The 14,822-nt window shown below is 45.5% G+C and overlaps 1 protein-coding gene across 9 annotated transcripts in view; it reads right to left on the reverse strand.

Annotated features, from left to right (window-relative positions):
- DYNC2H1 (dynein cytoplasmic 2 heavy chain 1) overlaps nt 1-14,822 on the reverse strand; it is a 274,182-nt gene that overhangs the window by 178,389 nt on the left and 80,971 nt on the right. For all 9 annotated transcript variants that reach the window (XM_044257764.1, XM_044257766.1, XM_044257765.1 and 6 more), the window contains 7 exons: nt 12,053-12,134; nt 9,977-10,131; nt 8,761-8,898; nt 4,030-4,143; nt 3,325-3,485; nt 2,619-2,742; nt 1,686-1,807 (listed from right to left, as the gene is read on the reverse strand). In XM_044257764.1, the coding sequence (XP_044113699.1) occupies nt 1,686-1,807; nt 2,619-2,742; nt 3,325-3,485; nt 4,030-4,143; nt 8,761-8,898; nt 9,977-10,131; nt 12,053-12,134 (896 nt within the window). The remainder of the gene's footprint in view (nt 1-1,685; nt 1,808-2,618; nt 2,743-3,324; nt 3,486-4,029; nt 4,144-8,760; nt 8,899-9,976; nt 10,132-12,052; nt 12,135-14,822) is intronic.

The following is a 14,822-nucleotide window of genomic DNA, read 5'->3' on the forward strand; positions in this document are numbered from 1 at the left end:
ATCCCTGACAGTCGGGCTTAGAACCCTTACCCACCGCCCCACACCCCGGGCAGAGAGTAGGAAGACTCTTCCAGAGAAGACAACTAGGCTCGCCCCCTCCCTGCAAAAATGCCACGCTGCTCAGACGGAAACGACCCGTCCCCAGTGCTGCGCATGCGCTGCGCACAGCCACCTAAAGGACTCATCACAACAGAGTGTAAGGCCTCGCACCCAGCTCCCCAAGCGCCTCTGACTCAGTGTGGACAGAGCTCAAAGGGGGCGATCTTCCCAACTTCCCAGGGGACGCGGATGCTAACATTCTGGGGGTCTCGCTTGGAGAACTACTGTAATAGAATAAGGCCTTCGAAACCGTGAGATTAAACTACTGCTCGCCTAGTGTCGTACACCAGCTCAGTCCCTGGTCGGACACAGCAGCAACACCCGTAACTTCAGACGGGCAAGATGTCACGTTTTTCGACCTACATACCCTTTCTACTGTGGAGGATGTGTTCCAGAAAAATGAAGGACTAACCTAAGAAAGAGTAGGACCCGAAACAAAAGAACACAATCAGAAACGAGAGGAAGGGGACCTTGGTGAAGAGAAGCGTCAGGACAGCAGCTGGGAGTCGCAGGCCTGGGGGGACAGGCCCACACGGAGCAGGGCAGGAGGCTCCGGGGGAGAACAGTAAGGAAGAACACATACCACACAGAGGTTCTGAATGTGGGTGAGCTTCTGTTTTAAGGCTGTGGGTAAATATGTGATATGACCACACAAATCATAGTCAACTTTAACAAGGAGGAAATTAAAAAAAACAAAAAGATGTGCAAGAAAGGAAACATACCCCTAAGATACAGTATGACTCAGCTGTGAAAAATACTTACTCTAAATCAGGCTAAAACCTGACATTATCCATTACACAAAAATATGTGACAAATCAACCTATATATATAGAATATAACCCATATATATGTGTGTGTGTATATATATATATACACACACATACCCACATATATAAAACACACACACACACACACACATATATATATACATACACCACACGTATATATAACCCGCATATGTATATAACCCACATACACTTCACATAAGTATAATGAGAAAAAGGAGCTCAGGCGGCTAACCACCTCCTTGTCCAGGGTAGGAGGAAATGAGGTCACACGTAGATCAGTTGAGAAGGTAACTTGTCTCTTGTTCTGCGCTAGAACCAACGCTGACTTGGGCAACACCACCAGGTAAAGCAGTGAGCCCCAAAGTAAATGTGAAACTGTCTCCCTACCTGCCCAGACCATGTTTTGTGAAATATATATAACACATTTCCTTGAACTTGAAAGGAGAAAACAAATCGAAAAACCCTAACTTTGCGAAACCTACTTTTTGTACCACAGTAGTATTCGTTCACAGAATGTTAGCTCTCTGTGAAAGAACTTGCACCAATTATCCTCCCAACAACAGAGTAATGGCAGAGGGGAAAAATGAGTTGGTTCTGCTCTCTACCTTCTTTTAATTGCTTTTTCTTTTGGCCTGACATTGAATTTTATTTAACTGATTCACGTTACATGTTTTGATGTTGTCAGCTGACTTTTTAGATATAAACAAGACATAAAACATAAACAAACCCCAATAGTTAAGTCATTAAGTTGTGGCAAATAAGCAACAGTCAGACTTCTCTCTCCCGGCTTTCACTCACGATTCGAGCCCCGCCTGCTCGGCTTCCAGCGGCCGGATGCGCTCCAGGACGTGGGAGTACTGCACGTTGGCTTTGACCCACGCGGCCAGAGGGGCGGCCGCCGTGCTGGCTCGCTTCGCATTCTGGAAAATGCAGCACAAGTTAGCCAGCACCCTAACGTCATTTCAAATAAAAGCAAAGGTAATTCTAGTCTATTTTACTTAAGCATTTAATAATTTATCCCCCCCCAATGAAGTTTTTGGTTGACAGTTAAAATAACAATAATGTGAATTATTATTTTCATTAAGATAACCTTGAACTTCTGCTTCAAAATGAATGGTTTTGAGCCACATAGATATTTAACATAATGATATTTTATCAACACCAGCACTCCATTAGCTATGTTTGTAATGAACATGTGTCTGTCCACAACGATGCCCAAGCATCGGTTCTTCCTCTTCTGGCCCTAGGACACATCTTTACTGGGTAAAAGCAACTCTGAAACCAGGTTACCAGTGTCAGAGATGCTGCACGTGACACTTTGAATAAAAGGTCTTAAAAAAATACCAGAATCCTGGACATCAAACTATTCACTAAAATGAGATGCAAGTACTGTAGGGCAGGGTATCTGTCATTATACGACAAATATGCAGGAAGGAAGAAAGAGAAGCAGACCAGGCAAGTTCGAAGTCAAGACATGACAGAGGACTTCTAGCAGGTCAGAAGGTTCAACAGCACGTAGGACACTAACGGTGCTCCCCAGACCCAGCCCAGAGTCCTGCCCCCCATCTGCAGTCAAGCCTTCTAACACAGAATCCCTACGGCTTATCTTTTTTTTCCACTTTTAATTTTTAGACAGTGTAAATAATCAGTAATGAAAAGTCATCACATTTCAACAAGCAGAACATTATGCAGTGTGGGAAGGGAAAAGATAGCACAGCTGTTCAAAATTACCTTTGAATCAAAAGATCCCTTATTTTTATAAAGAAGTTCTTCAACGCTCTCTCTTATTTCCTTTGGAATATTTCGTGCATCAAAAGTTGCTATGTCTTCTCTTACACCTCTTTTTGCAAGGAAACTAGAATCAAAACATTACTTCAAATGAGGCTACACAAAGTCTGCCACTTCTGGCAGGAACACGGATTTATGTCCCGGCTTATTTATGGGGCCCTGCCCTCACTCCTTCCGCTCCGGTCTCACTCTGCCAAGAGTGCAAGCGTCTGAGAACAGGGACGATGCTCTCCCCTCAGTAAATCACAGGCGACACAGTGCTCTGTGCTGGTGCTGGCCAAAGAAATGACCACGTTTACTGAGATTTCTTCAGGATCTCAGGCATTCCTTTCTCCCTCTGTGGACACTCATGTCACTTACTCTAGAGAATCACATGCAGTATCTTGAAATATTATAGCCAAGTGTGGAACCAGGGAACTAATGAGGCACAGCTCGAGAAACAATATAAGAAATATTTAAAAATATGAACAAGGGGCACCTGGCTGGCTCAGTCCGTACAGCACGTGACTGCTAATCTGGGGCGTGTGGGCTCGAGCCCCCTGTGCGTTGTAGACATGACTTAAAAATAAAATCTAAATAAATGAATCAACCAATCAATGTGTATTTCATTGGTGAAATAACAACATTTTTTACAAATTCAAAAACTTACCTTTTCATGCTCACCCAAGACGTGTCAAAGATACCCATCAACCTTAAAACACCCTCTAGGATATCTCTGATGACATCGGGCGGCATGCGCAGTGAGCGAATCTCTGAAAGAGACTCGGGCTTAATGTTTCCAACTGCTAGTTTAGCTTCATTGACTAGAGGCTAAAAAGACAAAGACCACTTTTTATTTTCAAAAAATATATGTAAAAGTCACTAACTCTAGAAGTTATTGCATATTTGTCATTTTATTAAAAACAATTCGACTTATTAATACCCTTTCTCTTCAAACATCAAAATGCCTTGAAACACACAAAATACAAAATCTTCACATTCTTGCCACCATGACTGTAGGAGTTTAATTTAGAAAAATCCAATTTGTTTTGAGACAATTTGCCATTTTCAAGAAACTCCTTACATTCTACAACCAGCTGGCTGGTAACTTAGTGAGGAACCAAAAAAGGGGCTCAAGAGTTTGACTTAATTCCCCTACAGCACATTTTTCTCCTAGACGAACACCATGGTTCAGGGAAGATACAGATAGTCTCTGATGACCTTCCTTCTCCCCGCAGACCCCCCGCACCCCTTCTCCTCTGTGAAAACTCTCTTCTCCTGGTGGACAGCTAGGCCAAGCTGCTAACACCACTAGGACTCCTAGACACAGTTGGGAGTCAGACCCGGCTCCAACCACACGGCCACTGGAGCTCACCTGCACTTCTTTTAATTCATCATCAATTTTGTTTTTTCTTTCTTCAATTTTAACAACTTCTTCGGCAATTTTGTGCTTCAGTCTTTCAAGCTCTGTCTTTTGCTCACTAGCATCCTATGGGAATATTTAAATGGCATTCCAATTAATTTTCATGCACTCAGTATTTTAAAGCATTATATCAAAAATATAAGTTATCTTAAAATAACATTTTCTATTAAATATTTTTCTAATGTTAATTGACGTGAGAGTTTCTAAGATGCCTGGGAAACGAATGCTATAATTTATTATACGTTTATTATCAGGAAGTTTCAACGCTTTATTTGCTGTTAATTTTTCTGAAAAGCAAAGCAATAAATGCTTTTATATAAAAGTCAAGCAACTCAGAATTGCAGAACTGAGAAAATCATCATAAGACACATGTAACACTTGCAATGAATGATCCAGATGTTAGTACTACTATGCTCATCTCATTCATGAAAAAATTAAAAATAAAATCTTCCATAATTCTAACAGCAAAGACTAACAATCCTGAGAGACTAGAGAATATTAAAACTTTGTGTTTCCATACTTTACTGTAGACAAAAGTTGAAATTGTGACAAATCATACGATGGTAAATAAATCAACAAAAACCAGTACAGAGTCCAACACTAAATTATATACTGGTGCCACGTGTTTTTGGCCGTGCAAACATCCAGAATCCCGCATACATAAAGATGATGATTGTGCCTGATTCCATCTGGTTTGTCGATGCTTACTGAAAACCCAGAGAGGAAATTTTGTAAGGAAACCGTTCAAGAGCCCTCACAACGGTTCTCAGCTACATTCTAATCACTCGGGGAGCTTAAACACCAACCCCTGGTGCTCTGTTGCCAAATATATTAAAATAGTTCATCTGGGTGCAGTGAGGGCCCAGAAATATTTAGAGATGAAGGTGGTTTCAATCTGGAGCCAAAGTCGAGAATCAGGGCCCCGGCCCGCCCCTCTGCAGTCTCCCTGTCAGCCCCCTTGCCCAGCAGGCCAGTCGGTGCTCGGCTGCCCACCTTCCAGTCCCCACCAGCGCCCTCAGGTGGGCGCTCCGTTCTCCACCGCACACGGACACTCCCTCAAGGGCCCAGCTCACGTGATGCTTCTTTTCTTAACCTGCTCCACCAACTGGAAGTTACCCCTCCTCGAGATTTCATGGTATTGAATTTGTACTTTCCTTATGTCACAAACCCGGAGCTGCAAGCTTTGGAAGTTCACCCGGTTTTACATTTAGCTGTCTCTCCAGACTGGACTTTGAAATAAAATGATGAACCAAAATGTCTGCTTCTTTTAACTAAGCAAAATTGCTGACTTACAAGATACACGGCCACTCTCCTGCACCTCAGCTAGGCAACACCACTAGTTACAGTTGTAGAAAGCCCATCTGCAAGCGGCCCGAGCAGAGAGAGGCCCAGCCATCCCCGTGTGACCACGGCCCACGGCCCACCAGGCCCACACGCTGCTCAATGGCCTCCTTTCGTAGACAACGTCATCCTTCTCACAGCCTTCACGGGTTTCCTATCTCAAATTACTCCAGAGGTAAGTATGTGACAGGTATTTTTAATAATAAAAATGGCTGTCTGCTTTACATAAATATTTGTATTGTTCCCAAAATACCTTGAGGTAAAAGTGATGCTCAAGTTTTATAGCATGAAAATTACACGTGACTTTCTATTACATTGCTGACCAGGTCAGGTACTCAATAAAATCCTAGAAACACTGAGTGTGTGCGTAACCATCACATATCTGGAAATGTTGCCACTCTGGGGAGTTTCCCAGGTGCCAATGGAACTCTTCAGGCATATCAGGGGAAATCCTGATTCTGTCATTTGAGTCAGTCTAGACAACCCTCCTGTAAATCTCACAGTCCCTGAGAACCCTCAGATCTGCAGTGAAGATGACCAAACTTACAAAGAAAGCTTCTCTTGTGAATAAGAATAAAACAATCAAGTATGAAAAATACCTAAGAAAATACAGCTGGGAAACAGAAGATCCCAGCAAGTATCCCCCAAGGCCTAAGTGAGGATGATGCAACAATGAAAGAGACCGACAAAAAGGGACGCGAGAAGCTAACGACCCTCCTGAGAGATACCATCATAGCAGGAATGAAACACCCAAGAGAAGAATTAGAAAAGGGGCAATTTTTAAAGGAAGTAGAGCAAAAAGAGAAGGACAAAGTTGAGGAAGCATAGGAACATTAGAGAAGCAGAAGGGGAAGCCCACATCCAAGTACTAAGCATCCTGGAGAGGGAAGACAGAGACATGGAGGGAGGGAAGTCCTGACCCCACACGGCACGGAGCCTTCCTGGGAACGGGGAGGGAAGAGTCCCGGGGGAGAAGCCACACGTGTCCGACACAGTGAACAGAAGTAAACCTAAGCCACGGCAGATCGCGTCACCTGCAGAACAACAACTTCCACAAAGTCTTGAGACAGAAAAAAGAAAACGATGACCTGCAAAGCACCGGAACAAAACGGAGCTTGGAGTGTTCCCGTTACGACAACAGAAGCTGGAAGGAAACAGAGCAGCACTTTCAATGTCTGGAAGGAAGGGATCATGCTTCTGGATGACTGACCATGCCGAGCCTCTCTTCGAGCACTTATTGACCCTTACTATGTCCTCTATCCCACGGGCACCTTCAAATCTGTTGCCCTTTTTAAAATTAGACTTTTTGTTTTATTGTTGTGTTCTAATGGTTTCTGTATATTCTGGATGCAAGTCAGTTATCAGATTTTTGTTTTGTAAACTTCTCCCAGTCTGTGACTTGCTTTTTAATTTTCTTCAGAACGTATTTCACAGAGAAGTTTTTAATTTCGACAGGGTCCAATTTCATCAACTTTTTTTCTTCTCCTACTTTGGTGTCCCAACTATAAACGCTTTGTCTCACCCAGCATCATAAACATTTCCCCTGTTTTCTTCCAAAGTTTTTAATTTTATGCTGTACGTTTAGATTTAGGATCCATATTCAGTTAATTTTTGTTCAAGTTTAAGGTAAAGGTCTTGTTTATTTTTCCCTATGTGGATATTCAAATACCATTTTTTAAAAAGACTATCTTTTCCCCCATTTTTTGGCATTTTGAATAAAATCAATAAAATGCACGTTAGCCTGTTTCTGAACTTCCTAATGTTACAGTGACCTGCTTGACCACCATGACTCCATATCACATGGCCTAGATAACTGCAGCTCAAGAATAAGTCTCCTTTGTTTAATATTTTATTTATTTATTTAGAGAGAGCAGGCAAGCATGAGAGAGCACAAGCAGGGAGAGCAGCCGAGGGAGAAGGAGAGGCAGACTCCCCATGAGCTGGGAGCCTGACGTGGGGCTCGATCTCAGGACCCGGAGATCAACACCTGAGCCAAAGGCAGAAGCTTTAACCCACTGAGCCCCCCAGGTGCCCCTCAATAGTAAGTCTTTAAATCATAACTTTCCAAATTTACTATTTTGTGAGTTTTTGTGCCACTTCGTTTTATTGGGATTTATATGTTAGTCTATTAAATACTGAAGTTAATTTAAATAAAAGAGGCATTAGACTTGCAGTAAGGTTAACAGTCACCGACATGAAGATGGAGAAACATATCTGAGACGTGATCGAGGAGGTACGCGTACAGAACTGAGTGATTTGTGAAAGGAAGGACTGAGAGAACGTAAGTCTAATATAATCTGGAAGTTCTGTCTTGAACAATTAGCTATGTTGCCGACAACACAGGGAACAACAGTGCTGGCGAGGCTGCAGAGAAAGGGGAACCTCCTGCACTGTTGGTGGGAATGCAAGCTGGTGCAGCCACTCTGGAAAACAGCATGGAGGTGCCTCAGAAAGTTAAAAATAGAGCTACCCTACGACCCAGCAATCATACTACTGAGTATTTACCTGAAGAAGATGAAAACACTAATTCAGAGGGACACAGGCACCCTGATGTTACAGCAGCATTATCTACAATAGCCGGACTATGGAAGCAGCCCAAGCGTCCATCAGCAGATGATCGGATAAAGGAGACGGGGATATAACACAGACACCACGGAATGTGACCCAGCCACGATGCTCACAGACCCCTAAGAAGACACGCCCAGCAGATGACTGGGGATGGGAGTCTGCAGCCCAGATGACACAGGAGGGCTGAGGATGAGGGGGCGGATGAGGAGGCGGTCAGCACTGAGGCGTGGCCACAGCCGCAGGGGAGGGCATGCGGACACCGCACCCGCGCGGAGACGACCAACAAAGAACTCTCCCCTGAAGGGTTTGACAAAGGAAAGGCAATGGCAAAAAGTGGAGAGAATCAAAATACTAAAATATCATGAAAGTGTAAGTAAAATGAATAAAGACTTACTTTGTAAATCTTGAGATTATTAAAGACAGGAGAAAAAAACCTTTGAAGACTTAAGGGGATAATTTAAGAAAATAAAATAATAAATAAAAGTTAATACTGACTTAACTAGCGGAGGATAAGCAAAGCTGCTTACCAACAAATTCAAACCAACTTGAAATGTTTCCGTACTTATAAGGTTTGGGTAGGTCAGCAGATGGCGAACTGAGAAGAACACAGCTATGACTCTGAACATGGGCAAATACTCTGCTTTTCCGCCAAAGCTCAAGTCCCTAACATGGGCGGTGGGACTCAGCACAGACGGGGAATACTTCTTCAAGCCCGGTGAGTAGACATGTGGCCCCTCGCGCGGCAGCGGACACGCGTCCCCGGCAGCGGCCCACCTGCATGGACGCGGTGATCTCCTGCAGGGCGGCGTCCGCCTCGTCCTGCTTCGTCTTCAGCAGCGCGCTCTGCCCCCCGGCTCGCCTGCTCAGCTCATCTACAAGCGCTTTAGCTTCGTTCAGCTTAGACACACCAGCCTGCAACAGTCGAAGTGGCATAAAGAAAGGTATTTTACACACTCTCTCCTGATGAATGGATCAAGATGGGGGATATATACATCCAACGGAATGTTCTTATGTTCGAGAAAGAATCGAGGCAATCTTTCAGAAGGAAAGAATCCAGGGAAAACGTGTACACGCAAATGTTAGCAAGTGGGCTGGGGCTGTCCGCGCTGGTCATGGCAACGACTCACTCAGCAGCGTGCCCACTAAGCTGAGGCACAGAAGACAAACATCTCTAAGTGGCACTGAATAGGCGACACATGTTTGAGAGCTGCAAGACCAGGGTTTTCCCCACTGAACTGCTGAGACAGAAAACAGAATGCAAGGAAAGACTCAGCAAAGCTGAGGCACTTCTCAGGCTCCCTGAGTACGTAAAAGGCCTCGTGGGTGGGCCTCGGACCCTGTGCTGGCTGTTACAGCACCCCATCCCACGACCCATGAGTCATCCAGGCAAGGAAAATATGCCCCCTCCTCCATATATGAAAAATATATGAAAAATATGCCCCCTCCTTTGCAGTAGGAGTTAGGGGTTGGTCACCTAACAAGAGAGAGGATTCGGAGAGACAGTAACTGCAAAAGGCATCATAGCCAACACGTACCAAGCACCCAGCACGGAGGACAGTAGCCTGCTGGCTCTTCATCTAACCCACTCACACCCAACGGACCCCATTAAGTCACAGGTCAGCAAGTTTAAGTAGTTTACCCACAGCAGCACAGAGAACTGAAGCAAAAGAATGACCTTCTAAGTACAGTCAGAGGCTTGCTCTGAATTAGACAGAGGCGTGAGAGGATGGTCAGTTAGGAAGGACCCTAGTTTACGACACTAACAGAGAGACACGAGGACTCTAGAGAGCACATGCTCTCAGACAACTTCCGAAGCCAGCATTTAAGTTGAAGCTCTGTAACTACAGAAATGTAGAGACAACTGTTCAGAATGTACTCAGTGACAGATAAAAGTATTATTTTATAAGGTATTATTTCATTTTAAAGGTGACTCTAAAGCCTAATCTCAGATCCTGTGAAGTACAATGGCTGGAGGTGACCGATACAGCACCTGCAGATGACTCTGTCTTTTCAACAGCTCGCTCTTCTTGCTGCTACTGATGGCAGAATACACGCGCAGGAAGGTCATATACCGGCTTGGCGTCGCACCATGTGCTTTACAAGACTCATGGATTAATAAAAATGACGTTAGAAAATCAGGATCAACTGGAAAGAGAACACAAAATGATACGATATATACATGATCCGTCACGAAGGACAGAAACTCATCTCAACTCTATTTCATACCAGATACTTCCATCTACAGAACTATAAATACGACGCATCATCTTTGCATAAAGGTACATCTATTCACAGCTCCCATGTTCCTTATGTATTTGAGTTACTTAATTTCAGTGCTGTCTGTCCACTGTGACGTGGTTCCTCTGAACACTTTTATCACTGCAAGAAAGAGAAATCTACGGGTTGCCACAGCACGTCAGTTAGTTGGAACAACAGAACATGTAATCTAGGAGCAAACGTGGCAAAAGCTGCTTGTGGAAGAGAGACACCAAAGCAAGGAACACAGATCCACTGTCGTTTGACAAAGGGCAAAACAGGACCTCCAGACCAAAACAGGAAGAGTCAGTTCACGCAGGATGAACACATCCGTTACTAAACACATTAGCTTCCTTTCATCGCCTCGATCCGTGCTCTTTCACATTCTCTGCCTTAGTTAGTAAAGTCCACTTCTCATTGCTGTTCTAAGCCAGAACCCTGACAAATGTCCTCATGTCCTCCTTCCTCACGGCTGCAGCCATCGGGTCATCAGGCCCCCCCTTAGGACGCCGCTGGGTACCCCCCGTCCATTCCTTCCTCTTGGATTCCTGCAGTGGCCTTGCACAGGGCACTGATCGCCTTCGGCTTCTCCCTACACCCCACTAGTTTCCAGTAACTGAGAAAAAGGATGAACACAGACACTCGTGTTTCTACAGTAAGATTCTGGCCACATCTCTGCTAACATCTCTCCAGGACCTTAGATCACGCGCAAGTCAGAACCCGAATTCCTCAGGGCGACACGGGAGGCCTGTCGTTCCCAGAGCCACCTGCCCTCCCTTCATCTCTCACTCTACCTCTCACACGCCCACATCTCAGCCGTTGGGCTGTTCACAGATCCCGTAAAGCAGCTGCTGGGTTTCTCAGAGCCTTGTCCGTCCTAGTCCGTCTTCCCCCAACTGCCCCCATCTGCCGTGTCCATTTGCCGTGACACGGGCCAGTACGTCCCCTCACTCTCACAGTCACTCCATGTCACCTCCTGCCATCACTCGCCTCACTGGTCCAGAGTTGATGTTGATAGAGAACACAACTCCTGTTACTCTCCGTTACACTAGAAATCCCAAGGCACCTCCAGTATCCAGCCCCGTGCTTCAGGCAAAACAAGTTCAATAACTAACTGGTGCCTGGATCATTAGATAAGCAAATTAATGAAGTGCTACGATACTAAAAAAGACTACATTCAAAATGAACTGGGAACTGGCAAAACTAATCAGAGTAGAGCTAAGAAAATATGATGTCCACACTCAAAGAGCACCATAAACCTTTTCATGTATGAGCTGCATGCTGTGACCTATCTCAGCAAAAAGTGAAAACTAATAGAGAAGTTTAGCCTTCCAGCTAAAGATACCCAAGCAAGTAGCACATCCAATCATCTGGGCAAAGTATAATTGTTTAACTTCTTAAATGTAAACAACAGATAATGAGTTAGGTCCCATATAAAATGACATAAACATGAGTTTATAAACATAGCTTTAGTTTCGTTTTCATCAAAAGAAATCTTTGTTAGGGGACACCTGGGGGCACAGTCTGTTGAACATCTGACTCTTGGTTTCTGCTCAGTTCGTGATCTCAGTCAGGGATGGAGCCCCACGTTGGGCTCTGCCCTCAGTACGGAGTCTGCTTGGAATTCTCTCCCTCTCTCCCTCTGCCCCTTCCCATCTACTCTCTCAAATAAATAAATAAACCTTTTTTAAAAGAAAGCTTTATGTTAGTTTATCATTGTTCAAATTCATCATCGCTGTGAATCTTTAATGAATCTGTAACATCAGAAAATGGCAAGTCTTTCACAAAGTCAGTTTCATCAAAATACTACCTGAGTTTTTTTTTTCTTCTTTCCTTTTTTTGTCGCTATATTTTTCTTCACCATCTGTTTCACTGAACAACATTTCAGGGATCTAAAACAGAAAGAGCATTTCTTCAAACATCATCTCAGTATGATAAAGTATAGATAAACCCAGTATCGAGATTAAGAATTAAAAAAAAAATGCTTTTCTTCTAGGTTTCTTACCAGACTAAGAGAAATAATGAATATATGCATCTTCAGAGATATTATTTCCTAGAGAAGATTTTGACATACATCAACCACCAGTTGATTGCGAATGACTGACAACCTCACTTGAAAATGACTAGACCATGTGAAATGAAGGAAATCCATTTAGACTGAATTAGGAAATAATCACAAATGCTATTTAGAATCATAAAATAAGAAAAATAAAAAAGTTTTATTTGGCATCAGGGCATAAAGGGATAGTAAGGATTCTGAGTTTTCCTAAATAAGAAAGAACTAAAAGAAAATAATTCCACAACTGGTAATTAACAATTTCATAACTGATAATCCTAAAAACTATCTGTTGTCAAGCTACTGCTAAGATTTTGCCATACCACCACCGACAAGACCAAGTTTCATAAACACATCATTATGATGATGGAAACAATCCAGGGGCTCCCGGGTGGCTCAGTGGGTTAAACCTCTGTCTTCGGCTCAGGTCATGATCCCAGGGTCCTGGGATGGAGCCCCACATTGGGGTTCCCTGTTCAGTGGGGAGCCTGCAGCTCCCTCTGCCCCAGCCCCAGCTTGTGCTCTCTCTTTCTTGCTGTCTCTCTGTTCAACAAATAAATAAAAAAATCTTAAAAAAAATTTTTTTTTCAAGTTTTAGAGAAAGAAACTATCAGTTTCCTGGGAATAAAATTAAAGTAGTAGCTTTCACATTTCTGTGACAGGAGGCCCAGCGCGTCCAGGCGCGCAGGTCAAAGCCTCACTTCCGCGATCTCCCAGACTAAACGCAGCATCACACAAAAGGCCCTTAACTGACGAAGAATTTGAGAGTACCATGGTTCGTGACCAGAGAGTACATCTTTTTCCTCAAACATCTTCACTGATTTTGCCAAAAACCTTGAGCCTCTAGGAGAATACTTTATATTTATCCTTTCAAATCAACATTAATTTTTTCATAGGAAACTTGCTTTCTTTAAACTAGCGTGTCCTGGGGTGCCTGGGTGGCTCAGGCGGTTAAACTAGTCTGTCCTTCCGTCAACCGGCCGGGCCGTACACAGTCCGTACACGGTGTCTCCCAAGACGTGCGCACACCAACGTGTCCCGCTGCGCACGTTACACACGTACAACTTCACGTATCAGTCCACGTGTCCATTACGTACAGTCCCATCAGTGATGCTGGGTGACAAGACCATGGTCTACCCCTAAACAATGCCCCCGTCTGCAAAGCATTCCTGGCTGGACTGGCCCACGCTGGCCTCTACCTCCACGTCCCCTCAGAGGTAAGAATGGCGCATGAGCTCCAGGAACTCCCATTCACAGCCTCGCCTCTCCAGTCCTTCAAATCCTCCCTCCCGTCAGGTTCTCCACCACCTTCTCCCCCGCCAATCCCGCCCCACCCCAAAGGCTTGGACCCTGAGACCGTGTCACTAACCACCCCGGGATACATTCCGCTGTCTCACTGTTGAGTATCCCGGTGGGCCCAGCCGGCCCCCTTCGTGAGGTCAATAACCCTCAGGCTCCAGTGAGACCTGCGCTCTAGGAGCCTGAGCGTCGCCGCGCTGTCATTCGCCATTTTCCTATTAGAGCTCGCAAGTCCCTGGCCCTCGCACGTGGGGTCACACTCGAGTAACAGACCCCAGTGCGGGCCAAGGGCAAGCGAGTGCCCACGGCAGGCCCGCACTGGTGAGCGCGCAGGTTACTGAGGGACACACACGCTACGCTGACTGGCCTGGTGGCCGACTCACGCCAACCCTTAGGCCACCCGGCCCTCGCGCCCCCTTCTCCACAGCCTCCCGCTGTGGCTCGTGCAGACCTCCCTGCAGGCCTTCCTGCCTCCCTTCAGGACACCACCAGCTCTTCCCTGGGCTTTTCTCTCAGCTCCTCACCTTCCTTTCACTGAGAAAACAGAAACAACCAGAAGACTGTCCAACTCTTCCCGATGGCACCCCTGCTGGAGCCGGGCCCCGGACTCTGCCTTCTTCACTGCAAAGGCCCGTGCCCGGTCCTCTCACGTGTGCACTAGACCCGCACGTGGTCCGCTCCGCAGGGACATGGCTCCATCGCGCTTCTGCCTTCCCGGCACAGCGTTCCCAGCAGCAAAGGAACATGCAACAGTCTGTCTCTTCTCAGACACTTAAAAAAGCAAGCTATCATTCTCACCCACTCCTTTCCTACTGACCCTTTCTCTCTTCCACTTAACAACAAGACGCCTCCCAAGAGGGGACCACACTCGCTCTCTCCAGGCCCTTCTCATTGTTTCTGAAACACACCCCAAGGCGGCAGCTCCTAACTGAAGCTGCTTCATCAGCCTCCCCATCTCCTCGTGCAGCAACAGGCGACGGCTCCCAGGCCCCCTGTGTTTGCATGTGCCCCCCACCGAAATGCAGCGTGTGCTTGTCTTCCCAGTCCTCCAGTCTCCCTCCTGCTTCCCCGCAGCAGCCCCTTCTCCGTAGCCCTTGCTGTTCCCGCCTTCCCGCGTCAACCTCAGCGTGTTGAAGAAGAACCCAGTCCAGACCGCAGTCCGGGGCTCTCTGCACCCTGCAGTCAACGCTCATTCCTTGGGGCTATCATTCATTCTCATAACAGA

The sequence above is a fragment of the Neovison vison genome, chromosome 7, assembly GCF_020171115.1.
Source record: "Neovison vison isolate M4711 chromosome 7, ASM_NN_V1, whole genome shotgun sequence".
Taxonomy (NCBI): Eukaryota; Metazoa; Chordata; class Mammalia; order Carnivora; family Mustelidae; genus Neogale; species Neogale vison.